The sequence below is a fragment of the Osmia lignaria genome, chromosome 10, assembly GCF_051020975.1.
Source record: "Osmia lignaria lignaria isolate PbOS001 chromosome 10, iyOsmLign1, whole genome shotgun sequence".
In the NCBI taxonomy this organism is placed as follows: Eukaryota; Metazoa; Arthropoda; class Insecta; order Hymenoptera; family Megachilidae; genus Osmia; species Osmia lignaria.
The window spans coordinates 12,013,625-12,031,576 of record NC_135041.1 but is presented as its reverse complement, the minus strand read 5'-3'; the positions used below and the strand labels follow the sequence as shown (position 1 = coordinate 12,031,576).

At 46.3% G+C, this 17,952-nt stretch overlaps 1 protein-coding gene across 1 annotated transcript in view; it reads left to right on the top strand.

Moving 5' to 3' along the window:
• LOC117610156 (protein groucho) overlaps positions 1-16,791 on the top strand; it is a 34,186-nt gene extending 17,395 nt beyond the window's left edge. The window contains exons 4-12 of the mRNA XM_034337211.2: positions 2,536-2,580; positions 3,558-3,695; positions 6,744-7,020; positions 8,393-8,418; positions 11,709-11,852; positions 12,343-12,893; positions 14,144-14,419; positions 15,205-15,808; positions 15,994-16,791. Of these exons, the coding sequence (XP_034193102.1) occupies positions 2,536-2,580; positions 3,558-3,695; positions 6,744-7,020; positions 8,393-8,418; positions 11,709-11,852; positions 12,343-12,893; positions 14,144-14,419; positions 15,205-15,808; positions 15,994-16,101 (2,169 nt within the window). The 3' untranslated portion in view covers positions 16,102-16,791. The remainder of the gene's footprint in view (positions 1-2,535; positions 2,581-3,557; positions 3,696-6,743; positions 7,021-8,392; positions 8,419-11,708; positions 11,853-12,342; positions 12,894-14,143; positions 14,420-15,204; positions 15,809-15,993) is intronic.
• Positions 16,792-17,952: the final 1,161 nt, after the last annotated feature.

The following is a 17,952-nucleotide window of genomic DNA, read 5'->3' as shown; positions in this document are numbered from 1 at the left end:
GTTATCCTTTGCGGGGTTGACGTTGCCTGTTCACCTTAGGTGTACCAGACGATCTTGTTTTTCTCGAATTGGCTGGAAGACGAGGGAGTGTCTGTCTCGATCCTCCGGCTCTTCTTGCACGGGGCGTTGTACAGTCTTAATTGGCGCGGAGGCGGCTAGTTTAAACACGATTAATCAACCGAACGAGCCGACACGACCGCTGCCGGAGGAAGTGGCCGTGGAGAGACTCCGCGGAGATTTATCGAAGCCGAAGCACAGTGTTCGCGGGTCCCTAAGACGCGTCCTGTCTCATAATTCCTGTTACCCTGGAATGTAGATTTCCATGCCCTCAGGACGTTATTATCGCGTGCAACGTGTGCGCCAAGCGCATTGTTCGCAGCTAACGATACCGGATTCCGTGAACGTGCTCGTAAATATCAGTGCTGGCTTAATACCGGTATTAATATGTGGAATTTCTCGTTTCTTCGAAATATTTCCCTTGCAATTCTGTAGAATTGCAAATCTCTGCTTCTTCTCGCATGCTCAATCGTAATCGTTTCGTTTCTCATTGTCAACTCCGATTTTGTCAAAGACCGATTCCTTTTCTTTTTGGAGAAACCACGTGATTCGAAGAGGCCGATCGATTTCCATCGAGTTCGCTCGGCCGGTCTATAAAAATTTGTCGGGCTGAATTACACCTCTGGCACGCCTTGGCCCGATCATTTATCCCCCCTTTAACAAGATCTTTCTCGGAGCTGTTCGAGCAATAGCACCGGCGGCAGTAAAAAAGGCCAGGTCTCTAACAAAAGATCGCTTGTTAACTCGTTTAAACGACGTGTACAGAGTACATCTCGGTGGGGTGTCGGTGCCAAGCCAGAGCAACGAAGGAGAAGAAGAAGAAGAAGAAGAAGAAGAGGAAGAGAAGGTGAAGGCGGTGAGCGAATCGAGGGAGATCGCGTGCTTTTTCTCGTTCTCTTTGTCGAGTTCATTAACAAGCGGCACGTTAAGGACGCTGGCGCTCAGGGGTCGAGGCCCGTCACGTTAATTTGTTGTGCAAGCCATAATGAGCCGCGGAAGTTGGTCCAGAGTGCGCTACTACTAAGGGCTGTGCTGCCGGTACTGATCGTCCCTGTTGGTTCCTGCTGCTGCAGTTGATCTTAACAACCTCTGCCTCGTGCCCTCACGCTTCCTTCCTCTTCCCTTTTCTCCCGTCTTTCCTTCCTTCCTTTCCCTCGCTGGCTCGCTTACCCCCTTCCCTCCGCCCTCGCCTCGAATAACTTACTTACGATGCAATTAATTCGCCCGTGTAATTACAGGGCTAATGGCCCGTAAAATTAAGAACCTGTACCCGGCTGTCGAGCGTGTTGCACGCGTTCTGCTACCCTACCTTCCTCTTCCTCTTCCGCGCCTTCTCTGTGTCTCTTGGACCCTCTTTCGCTCTCTCTACCTCTTCTTCGTTCACTCATATATATATATATATATATATATATATATATATATATATATACATATATGTATATACATGTACAACCGTTCTCTCGTTCGCTCCTCCCTGGAGTGTACTCGACTAGACTCGATTAAGTTTATCGCGATTAACGATAATTAATAACGCGTTACCGCGGAAAGTGCAGAGCTGCATAGCCGAGAGGGTGGATATAGTTGGACCGGTGCACGCTGCTCGTTCCCGAGATTAATGGTACCCGGGATGTTAATGACGCGAAGGCAAGAAGTCAGCCAGGCAAGCAGGTGGCGTACCGGTAACCGGGTGGCAGAAGAGAGAAAGAAAAAAGTATCGTCGAAATAACGAAGCAAGACGCGGACAAATCTGGCAAATGATGTTAAATTGCCGACGGTGAAGAGTTGCAGCACGGTACCGTACGAACAGCGATGCTAAATGACCCTCGCTAAGGCCGAAGTTGACTGTTAAGTAATGACGCTACAAAACGGTCTCTTCGGTAAAATGCTCGTTTATCGCAATTATGATCGTCTCTTGGCGGTTCCGCTAACGACCGGCCGTTGATAGCCGATGAAAGAACACTGCGCATCGTGAATTTTCAAGAGTTTCCCCCTCGTAACGCATGCGCGAACAAAGCTGGCTAAAAAGAAGAATTGTTGTTTCGAGTTGAAACGTTTCCGTCCAATCTCATTGTACTCTGGTTTTATGTAAGAATCGTCGAGTTTCTTAAAAATGTGTTCCGTAAAAGATTCTTCCATTGTCTTTCACTTTTCGGATTTTACCGTAATACCGAATGTAAGAGGTAAAGAATATGAATTTCAGCTCGACGCTTTTCACGTTATGCAATGATTGCTGTCTATTATATCGCTCTAATGATCTAACACATGACGGTTCGATCATTATTTTCTATAATTCCATGCATCAACCCACGTTTCATAGATTCCCTCGTCTTATCGATTTACCTCACGAACCGTTACCTCTTCCATAGACCTGCACATTTTCTGAAGTGCAATCTATTAACACGTCGAATACCCGCTGAAAATAATGTACATTCACCGGCTAACGGCTATTTGTATCTTTTTTTTCTTTTTCTGTTGCAGTATTACGAGATGTCGTACGGGCTGAACGTGGAGATGCACAAACAAGTAAGTTGAAGCCCTATTAGAAATGCAAGAGTGAATCGTACTAGTTGCATCTCGACACGCAACATTGTGCCGTCATCCGTCGTGCACCAGTTTCGCGTACAAAGTGGCGAATATGTGCAAGCCTGTACGATTCGTCTTTTTCTCTTATCCGTGTTTCTTGGTCGCGCACCAGCCTTGGCTCGAGTCGCGAGATCCGCGTCATTTAACGTCGCGTGTTTGCCAAAGTCATTAAGGGGGATAAGTTTGTCCCGTGTACACGAACGAATAAACATTTGCCGCGATGACTCGACGACACGGGACGAGAGGACGAGGAGAAAATCCGGCCGCACGAGAGTCGACACTTTCGACGATGGCGAAACGCTATTTCGAGAAGTCGTTCCGTTCGTTCGATAAACCGGTAGCTTGCTATGAAATCGCGTTTCACACGCAAGATCTGGAGGCTCGTAAACACCTCGGATATATTATTCGATCGGTTAATAATAAATACGTGTTTCCGCCATTCACGACAAACGAGGAAACGATCGAGGTTCGTTTAAATTCGTGTCTTGTTAATCATCTAATTATCATTTATATCGATTTCTATGGTTAGTTTCGTGAAAGTGTTAACGTTAGCAGGAAACAAAAGTAGCGAAGATAAATTAGAAAGCAATTAGACAGGAATGCGTTCCGTTGTTACGCGTTACGTCTAATTTTATCCCTCATCGCGTGTTAAAGTCGAAAGTATTCCGACTGACGAAAAGAGAGGTAGACCGAGAATATTTTTGTTCTCCTGAGCAGCTGGGAAGCATGTGCGTTGCTTTTTCTTTTCTTTTTCTTCTCGTATGCTCTTTGTCGACGAAACTTTTGACTACCCAGCTCTCACGCGTCGACCGATCACCCACTGTGTCGAGCTAAAAAGGAGCAACCACGACGATTCTCTTATTTCGAATAGAAACGCTCGCGTTGGTACTAATGTTCGACGATCGTTTGTTTTCCAGGCTGAAATATCGAAGAGACTGAACGCGATCATTGGACAGATCCTGCCCTATCTATCTCAGGAACAGCAGCAGCAAGTTGCCACCGCTGTTGACAGGGCGAAGCAGGTCACAATGACGGAATTGAATTCCATAATAGGGGTAAGCATGCATCGCATCTGTAATTGACTAATTTTCAGACAAAGGGGCATGAGTTCAATCGCTGCTACGTCAGCGTATCGCTACGTTTGCGTTGGGAAATTGAACGGCTTTGTTAAGGGAAAGGTTGGAAATCGTGTACCGATTCAAAGTACCAGATTCAGTACCGTCTAACCTTATAAACAGCGCAACAACTTTTACCTTAAATAACTGTTTATTCGACGAAGAAGGTAGTTTAAGGCGATTGAATTAGGTGAATCACCTCGTATATCCATAAGCCGACAGAAATGAGTCGCAATCCTGCTATAGCCCGAAGAGTTTCTTGCGGCATTGCGATCGTGTCGGTTCGCCCAGTCATCGGGTGAAGTTGATTTGCATAATAGACATCCAAATCGGGTGTCGAGTGTACTCGTACGCGTAGGTTGGCATGAGAACGCATCCTTTCTTTCCAGCTTGCCTCGTACGACGGACTTCCGGTGAAAAACGTTTCTCTCATACTCATGGGCACGGTGCGTTGAGACGACAGCTCACGGTCGACGTTCGAAATTGGCATTCGGTGGTCGTGGCACGTATAATTGAGTTCCGAGTTGGTTCTCGCGTGCACGACTTGAATAATTCCTCGGTCGACGATACCGTGGCCTAAAACGAACGCGCTGTTGTCGCCGAGCCATGTTTGAATTATTCTTCTTCTACACGTGCTGTTCGACTTGGCGAACTCGAAGCGACGTGTTTCCTTCGATTTTCACGAGCTTTTGTTCGATCGAGGTCGTGTATCGTTAACGAACGAGTGATACAAATTGAAAAAAAAAAGAAAGAAAGAAAAAAGAAAAAATCAGATTCCCGTCATTCGTCCTCGATTTAACGAGCACACACGACTGACCGCTACGAATCGCCTGATCGAGGTCATGACACGAACCGCAATCTGCAGTTGCGTAATACGCGTCATCGGCATGCAGGGACATAATCGGTGCGTGCACTCCGGCAACGAACAGTGGGGTACAAGGTGAGTCTGACGGTATGGTAGTGTGACACGTGCATGTGCACCGTCGTCGTCGACTCCTCCTTCGTACCTAGCGCGTTGTCGATCCTGAAGGGGGGCTGGGTTTCGGGTTCTTGCAGGGGTCGAAACACTAAATAAAGACAGGGGAAGGATACGGTAGGGAGAGAACAAACGATAGAGGGAGAGAGTGAAGTGGACGAAGCAGGATGAGCTAAAGGCTGAAGGGACGACAGAGGCAAATAGACATAAGCGCCAACCCCCATGAATATGTATTACTCGGTAAACAGGGGTTGAATCAATATTTCGTTTAATAACACTGTACGGTGGAACGCAATTCTCCCTACGTTTCTCTCTCGCTTCCTCCGTTGCCTCTCTCCTCTTCTCTCTTTATCTATCTATCCATCTATCTACCTATCCGTATAGCTTCCTCTTCTTCCCTTGAACGGGTACGCTTTCGTGCACGCACAGGGGGTGTGCATTTGTATAGCCGTACAGGGTATTCTCTGACACGTATTTAAACGCACAGGTATAGACGAGTCGCACCTCGGGGCCAACACGATGGTGCCGAGCCGATCCTCCCCTCAGGCACCCTTTACCCTCCCTTTTCGCGTATTATTCACGGCGCGTTAAACCTCGTTTGGGACTATTACGTTTCGTTTGGCACTGCACGAATGACGGTCCCGTTCCTCGTTGCTTCGAATACGAATTGAATACCGTCGGGGGTGTCGCGTGTAGGGTCAGCCCGGCTGGCTCTCCCTGCCCTGCTGATTTTCACTCTGTATCCCCGTGTATTTATCGCTGTCTCACACGCGTACTTGGATAACGTTTTTTTCAACGACCAATACAGCAGAGTGGAATAATTGTACCGTCGAAACGCGATTTCCGATGAAAATAACCGTGCCGTCGATGCATTTTCCGGACCGTCGTGTTGCCGTTCGAACGTTACGCAATTATTGCTCGTTCGACGATCAAAACCGTGCGTACCTTTCCTCCTTTTTTTTATTTTTTTTTTTCCACCATTTTGTGTGACAAAAAACGATGCAATCGGTGGTGTTATGGTTATTTGCCGGCGAGCCGGGTGTGTTTTTGAATTATAGTCGATGCAATTTTTGCGATAATAATAACGTTGTACAATATTGCGGATAAAAATAACCAGGATTATTATTTCAATGAGAAAGACGAAATTGTAATCATCTATCCCACTTTCCCTTTGTCGCGTATCGTTACGTTCAATTGTAACTCGCAACGCGTTCTTTCAAGATCAATACCCTCTCAGAAAGAGTAACGTGGACGAAGTCTTTGAACGTATTCCATCTCACGCGATCCCTCGACGTTCAACGAACGGGCCTCGCATAGAAAAAGTTGTTACGCGTCAAAAGCCCCCCCTCGCCGGAAGTCGAGTGGCCCGAAGGCAAATTGCAAACTACATCCGTGGAGTAGGTACACGTGCGTAGGGCGCCGCAAATACGTCCCTAGGGGGTAAACTGTGCTGCGGGAAGACCGTACGAGCCGTATACACACACCGTATGCCGACCCTTCGTCCCTCCCTCTCTTGGCCCATTCAGCGACAGTCCAGGAAAATAACTATCGCACACAATCGGCGCGTAGCCCGAGAGGGGTTATTTCGCATAATCCACCCTCGCTAGCGCGACCACGACCCTCGTTCCGGGGGGGAATCGTGCGTTACTTTCTCCTCCTCTCGTCCACCCCTAAATACCTAAGTGAAATCCACGATAAGCATGATTCGCACGCGTAACGAGTTTACCGGCCTCCGTTATCCCCTCTTGATCTGTTTCGTTGAATTTCTCTCCTCTCCCTAACTGGTCTATCCAGTTGTGCGACCGTTCATTCATCCCTATTACCCGTCCGGACACGTGGATATCGTTATTAGTCTATAAGGGTCCTCGAACAGTGATTCATTTTTATTTCGAACGCCATCGAACGCAGGGCGTCAAGTTGATTGGCTTGGTAGAAAATTAATCGTACCCGATATAGCAATTACCGAGATTTCTACAAATTGGTGAAAGAGTAATAATTTTTGTATGTTCCAGCAACAAAGACCAGACATATCGAGGCTGTTGCAACAAATGCATGCCCAGCAACTACCACCGGGAGCAGCGATAGGCGCCCATCCTGGGCTACCTGGACTTCCGGGACTAGGGCCAGCTGCTGGACTTCCGGTACCAACTTCCGCCTCGGCCGCTCTTCTTAGTCTTGGCTTAACACCGGGAGCTGCCACAGCACCCGGCACCACAGCGGCTCATCTGTCGATGCTCAGTAAACCGGAACTCCATCGTGGTCAACCCGATGATTTAAAAAGTAACGGCGGTAGGTGTTCGATGTACCTATTGTTCAGGCAATGAACGCATACTTCTTCTGTATCGTCTTTAACCCTCGAACGATGATGGATTCTAAGGAGAAAGGTAGTAATTCTAACTGAAGAAGTAGTAAAATTTGGGAAATAAAAATTTGCTTCGTCATCCGAGGGTTAATTACAAGTAAATTAAACTGTATAAGAATACCCGTCGTTATACCTCGAAATTTCGTCGTAAAAATCAAGCCTGCTTCAAAGCCGAAGAATTCGAATGAAATTAGCTCCGGTTAATTTCCCCGTTTCCTCTGGTTACGCGTTAAATTCGTTCCCCTCCTGAAATTGCGGTTTTAATACCAAAAAACCACAGGGGACCAGCGTGGGTGGATCGGTGCCGTGCCCTCTCCCTTTCACGATCGAATTCTTCCCTTGGTCGGTACACGAGAATCGTAATACCCCGGAATATTCGTTATACGCATACCTCTCCGTCCTTTCACACGGATTTTAATTGCCATCTCTGCGGGCAACGCGGCGGTGAAAGAAATTAACGAAATTCCAGCCTTTGGTCACGTTCGAGTGACGCTCCCCCGATATAAACGAATCGTAGCTGCTCGCGCGAGTTCCACGGTTTCGAACGCTCCAGACCATCGGGGATTTTCTCTTTTTGTCACCATCATTCGTTTGATCCCGCTTTTGCGATACCCAGTGCGCTCGACGAAAAAGGGTAGAGGGAAAAAAAGCGAGAGAGAAAGAGAGAACGTTATTCGACGAACGGAGGGGGGTGTGCGCCACCGAGAGTGGAGAGCCAGCGTGGCTCTGGATCCGATAGAAGGGGCAAAAGAGAGTACGAGGGTGGACGAAAAAAAAAAATATACATATATAGCCGACGTGGCGGGGGCGTGTGGTTCGACTCGGCTCGCTCGACTGGAAATTTTCAAAGCGCTTTTCGGGTATCCGCTTTCGGCGAGGGGGGTGAGCGTGTTTGCGTCACCCTGTTAGCGGACACCGGCGGTTTTGAGCGAAAAGCGCATAAATATGCATGAAGATCATTTATACGGGCGCCGCTCGCACTTCTACTATCCACACCGCATCACATACCCTTTCCACCCACTGCCCACCCTCGCCAAGCTCACACCCCTTGCTATCTCTCTTTTATGGGCACGTTATTAACATTTTATCGACGCGCGGTGGCCGGAATTTTGACATTTTTTTTTTTCTGTTTTTCTACCCACCCCCTCTATTTTTTTATTTTTGTTCGTTCACTTCCGATCCACCGTCCCGTACCCTTCATCCCAGCACCCCCGGACGTCATGCATGAAAATGATTTTTTCCGTGAAAACGTTCCGCACGGCTTTTGACTGACGACTGTTTGCATTTGTCTCGTTACAGGTCTCAGCTCGACCGAGGAGAGACACGTGAGTAGAAATATTTCGTTCTATTTTTTTTTTTTTTTCTAGCGTTATTTTTTTCTGCTTTCTCCTCTCCCTTTCACGTTTATTTTAGTCGCGACCTGGAGCGCGCAAAGGGTTACGTTTCGAATTATGAAACGATTTTCGTGAGTGCTCGAGGATTTGTATTCGGAAAGCATCGATAATGAGAGTACTGGTTTTCCTTTTCGTTTTGGTTTCCCTCTTACTTTAGTTTGTTCTGCCTTTAACGAGTAATTAACTTCATCGGGAGTGCACGTGGTAGAGAGGGGCTGTAAATCGTGCGCAACGATAACGTCGTCGTTTCGAATGAAATTATTAATGGACGTTAAAGAGGCGACGACGTTGCGCTCTTTGTTAGAATTTTTTAGCGTCACGGGAAAATGGACAGGTGAAACGTTGGAAGGGTAAAGGGGCGAGAGAGTGGGCGCGCGCTTTATTTTTCATGCGTCGTAATTAAGGTTTACTACGCAAATGAAATTATGTCAGAGCCGCTGTTTTATCGTGGATGAAACAATAATATGCGCGCAGATTTACGAGGCCATATTTTCGCTCTGGTAAATATTTCTCTGCTGAAACGCAGACAAATCATTTATCGAAATGTCGAGTTAACAATCGGATTACCCGTTCAACTTCTACGTGCAATCTATCGCGCGTATATATAAATAAATAAATAAACAAACTGGGAATGGGCATTTTTTATCGCTTATACGTTTTCACCCGTTGTTCCCGTCTGAAATTTCGAAGGATTTAATGACGTAGCTAAAATAAATCCCCCCCCAATCGAATCGTATCGAATGGACGACCAAAGTCGGCTTCGTATTTTCGAAAACGTTCAAATCGTTTCGATATCCGTGTCCATTACGAATTTACGACGGGCCACAAAACGCGTACCAGTCGCTTTTCTCTCGCTTCTCGACCGTGAAAACAGCTCGAGCCGTAAACCATCCGAAATTTCTACGTTTTAAATCGAACATATTTTTCTTTCCTCGCGCGCAGACACGGGAAGATGAATGGCGAAACGTTGCGAGAATTTTCTCAAAGAGAATTCTTAGACCTCGGCTAACATTTTTTATTTTTACTTTTCTCCCTCGAGCAGCTCACTTTTTCCTTCGCCACTTTACGATACACCACTCTCGCGTTCGTCGAAAACATAATTGCGCGTGCAGTAGGTACTCGTCAGCGAAGTACGCTAAAGTACTCGTTGTACCCTTCACGCGCGCGGAAAGTTACACGCGTGTAATGTAGCTGTAATACACGTGAGGGGGGGGGGGGGGGGAGTCAAGTCGCGAGTGCTCGTACGTCGAGTGCGTTGTACGTGCGTTAAGTTGCATACGTACGATGCATGCTCGAGTTCCGACCGGGATTAGAAATAATTTTCGAAAGTGTATAATTTACGAGAAAGAAATATGTTCGCCGAACAACTGGTTACCGTGTCGGAACCCCTTGGTTAGAAGTCAATTCGAAGGAAGATTTTCAAAACAACATATTGCAGCGAAACAGGCGGAGTAAAAATAAAATTGAGCGTAATAATTCACTAACAGTGGTAAACAAAAGGAACCGAGTTCGGCGACACGGTATACTTTCAATATTTTCTCTTCCCTGCCATTTTTTTCCGTTTTTTTTAAAGTGTTTGGTCAATTCGAAAACGAAATAAAATAACTGGGAAAATAAATTCGCAAAAACAGAGTGTTTGCTCGTTCGCGGGGTACGTGAGCATTTTTGGACGAAAATCAACAGTTTTTTGGGGGGGAAATTAAAGAGCGACTTGATAACTTGTATTCTGGAACGAAAAGAATAGTCGTGCACCCTTAGAGTTTACAAAAGGAGAGGGCCACCCGTTGTGTCGAAGGAAGAACAGAAACGATAGCCGCGGCCGGTCGAGAGCGGATAACATTAAAGTTACGAAAGTAATTACAGACGAATGGCTAGGCTCGATTGTATCGAGCTTAGGGATAAAGTCCGCGTTGCCGGCCCACGATCCTCGTCCAGAAACTTTTCTTTTCGACTCGTAGCCAAAGGGAAGGCACGGTTCGTCCGTAGAAAATGCAAGTAACGACCTTCTTGCGAACGGTCGCGCCGCGGTTTTCGAACAGAGATAGAAAGAGGGTCCGTCGAGGAAAAGGAAGGAGGAAAAAAAAAATGATGGAAAGAGCGGAGCAAGCATAAAGAAAGAAGGGAAAGGGGGAGATAGCAGCGTGTATTATAGGTTTGCCGAGCCTGTAATCATCGCGGGACCGCGAAACGCCCATCGACGCCCTCTCATTCTGCCTCTCGCCATTCTATTTTCCTCTCTCCTTATTCGACCCATCCTCGGGCAGTTTCCTCGGTTCTTTTCGTCTCCGCTGCTCTCTTTTTCTCCCTTTCTCGAACGGATAACCGTGTGTCTCTACCTCTCCTTCTCTCTCGCATCGTGCCGACTCTATAATCATTATCAACCTCTTCCCAAAGCATCTCTTCCACTCATCCCTCTTTTCTTTTTCTTCTCGTTTCTTTCGTTTCCCTTCTCTTCGGTATCCTTTAATTCTCTTTCTGTGTCTCGTGCGTGCCGGGCCGCCCTCGTTGTATTTCCACGAGCTTTTACGCGCGGCCACGATCACGCTAACCCTCTTAGAGAATTTCCGCTCGACTTCGTTACGAACGGAACAAGGCAACGGTCAGACGTCGCGTGCCGACTCGTGCGCGCCAAAACATGAGTTTCCTTGGAAAAAGTATTGCCTCGGAAAATGGATAGGGAAACCCACCTGTTTTCTCAGCGTGAATTGGAAAATTCCGATTCGAAGTAAAAGTCCCGTCGCGGTCCCGTTCGAAATTCGTCCCATGATCGTTGCGGAGGCAAAGTCGACATCGATTATCACGAACGCTCGCGTGACAATTGATAATAACCGTCGACGCGGGTAATTACGGTTTTGTCACGTTGATCGAACCACGGGAAACACGTGGGTAATCCGTTGTTTCAGTCTACCCCGGCTGTCTGTTATTTAACTGTTGATTAACGGCTGTGCAAACGTATTCTTTTGTTCAAACAACGCGCCCGTCGACTCCGGTGGTTGACGCGTTTCTTCGTCGAGCCCCGGGTCTAAGTAGGTTTCACCCATAATCGTTCGTGTAAATCAAAAACTCGCCTGGACGCCGCGCCCCCTCTATGGAAACGTGTTTTTCCGACGAGAATATATACGATCGGAACGGCGGCTTTCTATCTGTTCATCTCTCGCGCGTTTTATTCGGCAGGATCGTGAACGTGCATCGCGAGAACCATAATTTTCGTCACGTTACAGAGGAGCTCGATATCGCCCGGTGATAAATACAGTCGTCCACGAACACCGCAGGACGCGCATCATTCCCATCATTCTCAAAATCACCATGATCATCCCATGCACATTAAGAAAATGAAGAAGGAACAGGACAAGGACATCGGTCACGTGAGTATTTCTTCCTTATTGGTTATAAATTTCAAAGAATTATAAAGAATATTTTAAATATTATCAATCCTCACCAGCGTATAATTTTGAAGGAGAAATATCGGGCCATGAGAATTACTCATTCTACAATAGAATACCGTTAAATATTGATACAAAGATACAAATTTGGGTTACCTAATGATCCCAATTAAATTGACAGTGGAAACGTTGAGCTATGATTGAGACGTTAAACAAGATAACACCGATTAGCCTCGCCAATATGTAACTTAGATAGGAATTGTGTAAACTACGTTCATCAAATACTTAAAATAGACGATAAATTATCAGGGAACCTTACGGTGTTCACCGAATCTCTCAAAATATAATGCTGATTCACGCTTTGCAAATTGCCTACGAAGAGTCGAGAAAGTCTACGACAATGAACAATTACGTTAAAACAACGATAATAATCGTACGAGTGATGCAACATCCTGCGACTTGATTTCCACAGAGCGACGGCGAAAAGAGCGATCAAGATTTGGTCGTGGACGACGCGAGCGAAGGACCAACGAGCCCGGTGGTAAATGGCACCACGTCACCTCGAGAGAACGGTTTGGACAAAGTGGTACCACCCATGGGCGCTGGGGTGCAGACGAAGAAGGACGTGCCCCCGCATTCGCCCAGAAGTGGTACGAGCAGCAACGCCAGTACACCATCGGCGAAAAAGATGGAGGAACGAGAGAAGCCGACCACACCGATCTCGAAACCTTTGACGCCAACGTCGGCATCCGGGATCGGTGGGGCGGGCATGAAGATTTCGGGATCGGCGAAGCTACTTCAGGGACCGCCGCCTCCCGGTGTACCAAGCGCCTATCCGCCACATTACGCTCCTGGCCCACCTCCTCACCATCTGGCACCAGCTGGCCAACATCCTCACGTGGACATGATGGGTTATAACGGCTACGTGGCGCCTAGAGCACCCCCTTCGCTTCAGCAACTATACGATCCCCACGTGGCTATGAGAGCTCCCATGGGATCGGTCGGAGTACCTGGAGGCAAACCGTGAGTTTACATCTACTCTATCTCTATAGAATCCTTTCGCCTCGAATCCCCGGGGCTCCATTGATGTTTCGAGATGGCTTGATGAAGTTGCACGATTAATATTTGATTTAAAGGAACACTCGTGTCGTTCTCTCGACGACGGCGCCGTTAGAAGTTGCGAGGAATTTTTTGATTAGATCGATGATAATATTTTTAATTAAAGACGCGCGATTTCTAAATCACTTTCGAAACGGATTTAGACTGAACGAAGGTTAAACTACGATTACGATAGTTGCTATAAATACATCGGTGCTTTGCGATAAGACAATTCGATTTACGTGTCGCTTAACATTTAACGATCATCGTCGCGGAGTTTCTGTACGTAGAACTGGGAAACTTGGCATGTAATTATAGGAATGTGTAAGAAAGGTGTAGGTATTGTACAGTTTAGGGAAAGATCGGGCGCTGATACGAGTATAATACGATTTTTGTTAACGTTGTTTGATGTTCGCTCTGCTTGCGAGACAGAGCTCGTTATCTACGGTTTTGTTTACTATGAAAATTCAGCGATTCTGTTGTTTATTGTAGCTGTGGACGGTTTAGATACAATGTGTTATCAATATTTTTATTTTAAAGCAAATGTCAGTGCCGCGAGATTAGTGTCCGCGATAGAGACCGATAGCGCACGAACAGTTGTACATAGTGGAAAACAAGGCCTATTTATGAAGCACGCTAATGTTTGCGATAGTTTACGATTCCAGAAAACGAGCGTCGCATAACTTGCGTCAGTATTTTCAGTCAAATTTCACCAAAACACATAAAACGAGTAATGTATCTTTCAATTACAAACACTTGAATAATCGTAAATTTGCTGGAAAAAAAAAAATTACAAGATTAAAATTTTTTCCCTGGATATAAATTAACACGTTTAATACCGCAATGCAAACGTATGTATGTAATACTATATACTATAATTATAATTATTGAAAATAGGATCCTCCCATTTTTCAGTTTTTTTGAATTAAAAAAAATTTTTCCTTCAAATTACCTTATTACAGTAAATTTGTGGTGCAGATTATCGATGACCCCGACGGTGTTTCGTCGTGTTAAACATTCCAATCCTCCGACGAGCGATTAACTTCACTAGTCTATCGTTAAAAGCGCAACATCGACCAGTCTGGTCGTTGGAAGTTGCAACGGGAACCAGAAACAGCAGGATAGTTTGCACACGCGTGTTTACCGCACGAGCCGCATTTTTCACGATGTTTCAGCGCGTACAGCTTCCACGTGTCGAGCGAGGGCCAGATGCAGCCGGTGCCCTTCCCACCGGATGCGCTGATCGGACAAGGGATACCGCGACATGCGCGGCAAATTAATACCCTTAGCCACGGGGAGGTGGTGTGCGCTGTCACGATCTCGAATCCGACCAAGTATGTGTACACCGGCGGCAAGGGATGCGTCAAGGTCTGGGACATAGGACAGGGCGGTACAGGAAGCACCAAGTCGGTATCGCAGCTCGACTGTTTGCAGCCTGATAACTACATCAGGTCAGTGGTTCTCCTCGATTATTTACTTGAAAATTTCATAGCTTTACTAAAATTTTTATAAAACAATTTCTGTGAAATTGGAAGATTTTTAAGATAAAAATTTCGAACGAAGAGAATGTGTCTCATCCTTTGCAAATCGGAAACCGAGGAATGAAATCACGATGCAAAAGTTATCGCGGTTGAAATATCGCGGTCGCATTATGGTATTCGGTATTCCGCGCGCGAAACGTCGAAAAATCACGGGCGCGAGGTGTCCGCGTGTAGAATAAAACGGCAGTGTTCGACGTTTTCGCTATAAATTTACGCGCATTTTAACGTCGAACGTTGGAATAATATCGCGTGTTCGATATATGACTGTTAATGTTCGCGATCCGGCCGGTAATTGAAGCCGTAGCGCGTTTTTTGAACGCGTGCTCGACCCACCGGCAAATTTAATACATTTCCCCGGTAATGTATGCTTCCAAACATTAAAAGGTACTTTATGATCCATCGGTCACAGTTGCTAATCACGAACGCGCCCAGTTTGCCGATTTTCGCACGCTCGATCGCACAGAAATGATTACCACTTTTAAACTTCGTCGAGCGAAGCGAAACACGAGAGATAAACCGTTTAATAGAAACTAGAATCGTTTCATTGGTAAACTTAAATCATGGCTGGAGTTTAGAAAATTATTTGCTGACACTTTTGTTTTAATGAAAATACTTTTGTTCCTTGGAAAATGAACGCGATCGCGGTTATCTTATACAAAATGAAGGTTTGCTTGAGTTTAACACGGTATGTCCAGGTCGGTGAAACTTCTACCGGACGGCAGAACATTGATAGTCGGAGGTGAAGCGAGCCGGTTGAGTATCTGGGATCTGGCTAGTCCAACGCCAAGGATCAAGGCCGAATTAATCTCTTCCGCCCCCGCCTGTTACGCTCTTGCCATCTCGCCGGACTCGAAGGTCTGCTTCAGTTGCTGTAGCGACGGTAACATCGCTGTCTGGGATCTACAGAATCAGACCCTTGTCAGACAATTCCAAGGGCACACAGACGGTGCATCGTGCATCGACATATCCGCGGATGGCTCGAAATTGTGGACCGGAGGATTGGACAACACCGTACGATCGTGGGATCTTCGGGAGGGCAGGCAGCTTCAGCAACACGATTTCACATCGCAAATATTCTCGCTCGGCTACTGTCCCACAGGAGAATGGCTGGCAGTCGGTATGGAGAACTCGAACGTCGAGGTGTTGCACGCCTCGAAACCGGATAAATATCAGCTTCATTTGCACGAGTCCTGTGTACTGTCGTTGAGATTCGCGTCCTGCGGCAAATGGTTCGTCTCCACCGGCAAAGACAATCTACTAAACGCGTGGCGCACGCCTTATGGAGCCTCAATATTCCAGGTAAGAATCTTTAGATCAAATATAAACGCGATTCTACGAAGGGATTTAGGGTTGAGAATCGGGAAGGATCGTTGTTTTGCCGTTTAAATTTGTCAGAATTGAGAGTAGAAATTTTTCTTACGACCGCGTTTGATCGCGTATCGTCCGCGAGACTTCACGAAGAACGTGTCTTGTGATATTTTCAGTCGAAGGAATCGTCGTCGGTGCTGAGCTGCGATATATCCGCGGACGACAGGTACATTGTTACCGGTTCAGGAGACAAGAAGGCAACCGTCTACGAGGTGATGTACTGAACGACGGGACCGCCGTGGAACAGTGAACTCATCCGAACGAGGGAACTCTTCTTCAGTGTGGGTGTACATAGTTTCTTATACGATATTGCGCGAGAGACGTTTGTTGTCGTTGTTCTTGTTGTTGTTGTTATTGTTACTCTTGACGAAGAAAGGGTCTGTGCAAGAACGGGCGAACCAGTGACGTTCTGTGAGAAAAGTCACGATTTAATTAAATCGCTCGGAATAATTTGAAAAAACTCTGGAATTACCGTGATTGAATCATGGGAAAAAAAAAGAAGATTCAATTTTTACGATATCGACGTGGAAGGAAATGATTGATATTTTCCTGTCCGAATCAACGTGTTTTATCGTGATCATCGAGATGGACATTTTGCCGGAAACGACCGATTTTTATTCGGAAAATTCAGTTCGTTTCGCTCGTTGTGTTAATTAGTAACAAAACGCTGACATTCGTACCGCGTTCCTTCTGTACATTTTGTATATACCTATACATATTATATATATATATATATATATACATATTACATGTGTATATACATACACATCGATCTTAAGTATACCGTAATATTTTTCTACGTCCCCTAAAAGCGAGACGGAAAGCGAGTAATAAAAATAAAACGTGTAAATATTGTCAGGCTTAGAGAATATAAACGAAATCGAGACGAAAGACGATTAAATAAAAAGCGAATACACGATAACTAACTCGGTCGTTCGATTCATTTAACTAATCAATTTAACCATCCTTAAACCGTCCAACAGCAATAACAAAAAAATTAAAACAGAAATGGAAAAAGGCTGGAATGAAAGGAGAAAAGAGGAAAAATCGACTAATCTCATCAGTCGCGAGATTGTCGTTCGAAAAGGTACGTAGAAAATAAAAAATCGCGGGCAAATATTATCTCGGCACGGTTGGTAATATGAAAACCGATGAACGGTCGTCGACCATTTCGCGCCGCAAACATTCGAAAGCGAGCGAGCGTGGCCGTCACGAAAAATATAAAACAAGGGTGTCAGAGCCCCGGGTCCCCGGAGCAGCCGTGCCCATAAACGTGTCAGCGGCGGTTAGCGACAAAGAGAGAACCGAAAAACGCAGAGAGACAAGAACAGACGTGACGTCAACAATATTTAGTCACAACGTTGGGTGAATCCAGTCACGAAAATTACGACTTCGTTCCGTCGATAAAAAAAAAAACAAAAAAAAGAAAAAAAAACCTGCAATCAACTACGTGTCGGACGCCAGGGCAGTTCGCTTCTCGCGTTTCGCGCGATTTTCATGGAAAACGAATTGGATGGGAAACGCGACGTCGGGAGCGAACGTGAAAATTCACGCGGAAAGAACGCGGAAAAGGGAAGCAAACGTTTCAGTCGGAGCAAGCGTGTTCCTTGAAACATCGAACGAAATCCTCGTGCGAATACCGCCACCCGGTAGATAATTAGCGATGCAATCCACGCTCGTGGAGCGCATATTCAATGGAAGGTTCATCGGCGTAATGTTATTATAATAGTGGCACGTTTTGCATATGTGACTGGCTAGCTGGTGCGAAGTGGGAGCGAGTGGACCCGGTGAGGGTGGAGGAAGAGAGGCAGGTAGGTGGTGGTGAACGAGTAAAGGGAGACGTATGCAGGAGAGAGCGGTAGACGAAGCGAAGCGGAGAGAAGCGCACAGGTAGGGGGAGGGTAGAGGACGATTTTACACGAGCTTTGCCGCATGCCAAGCGTATTTGCATGGTAATGATATGCGGTGCGGCAGGACCGATGAAACTGGCGGTGGCGATGTTAAAATGGTAGGGGAGCAGGGTGAAAGGTAGAGGGGAAAGCACGGGAGTTAAGCGGGGTGGTAGTGGAACGTCG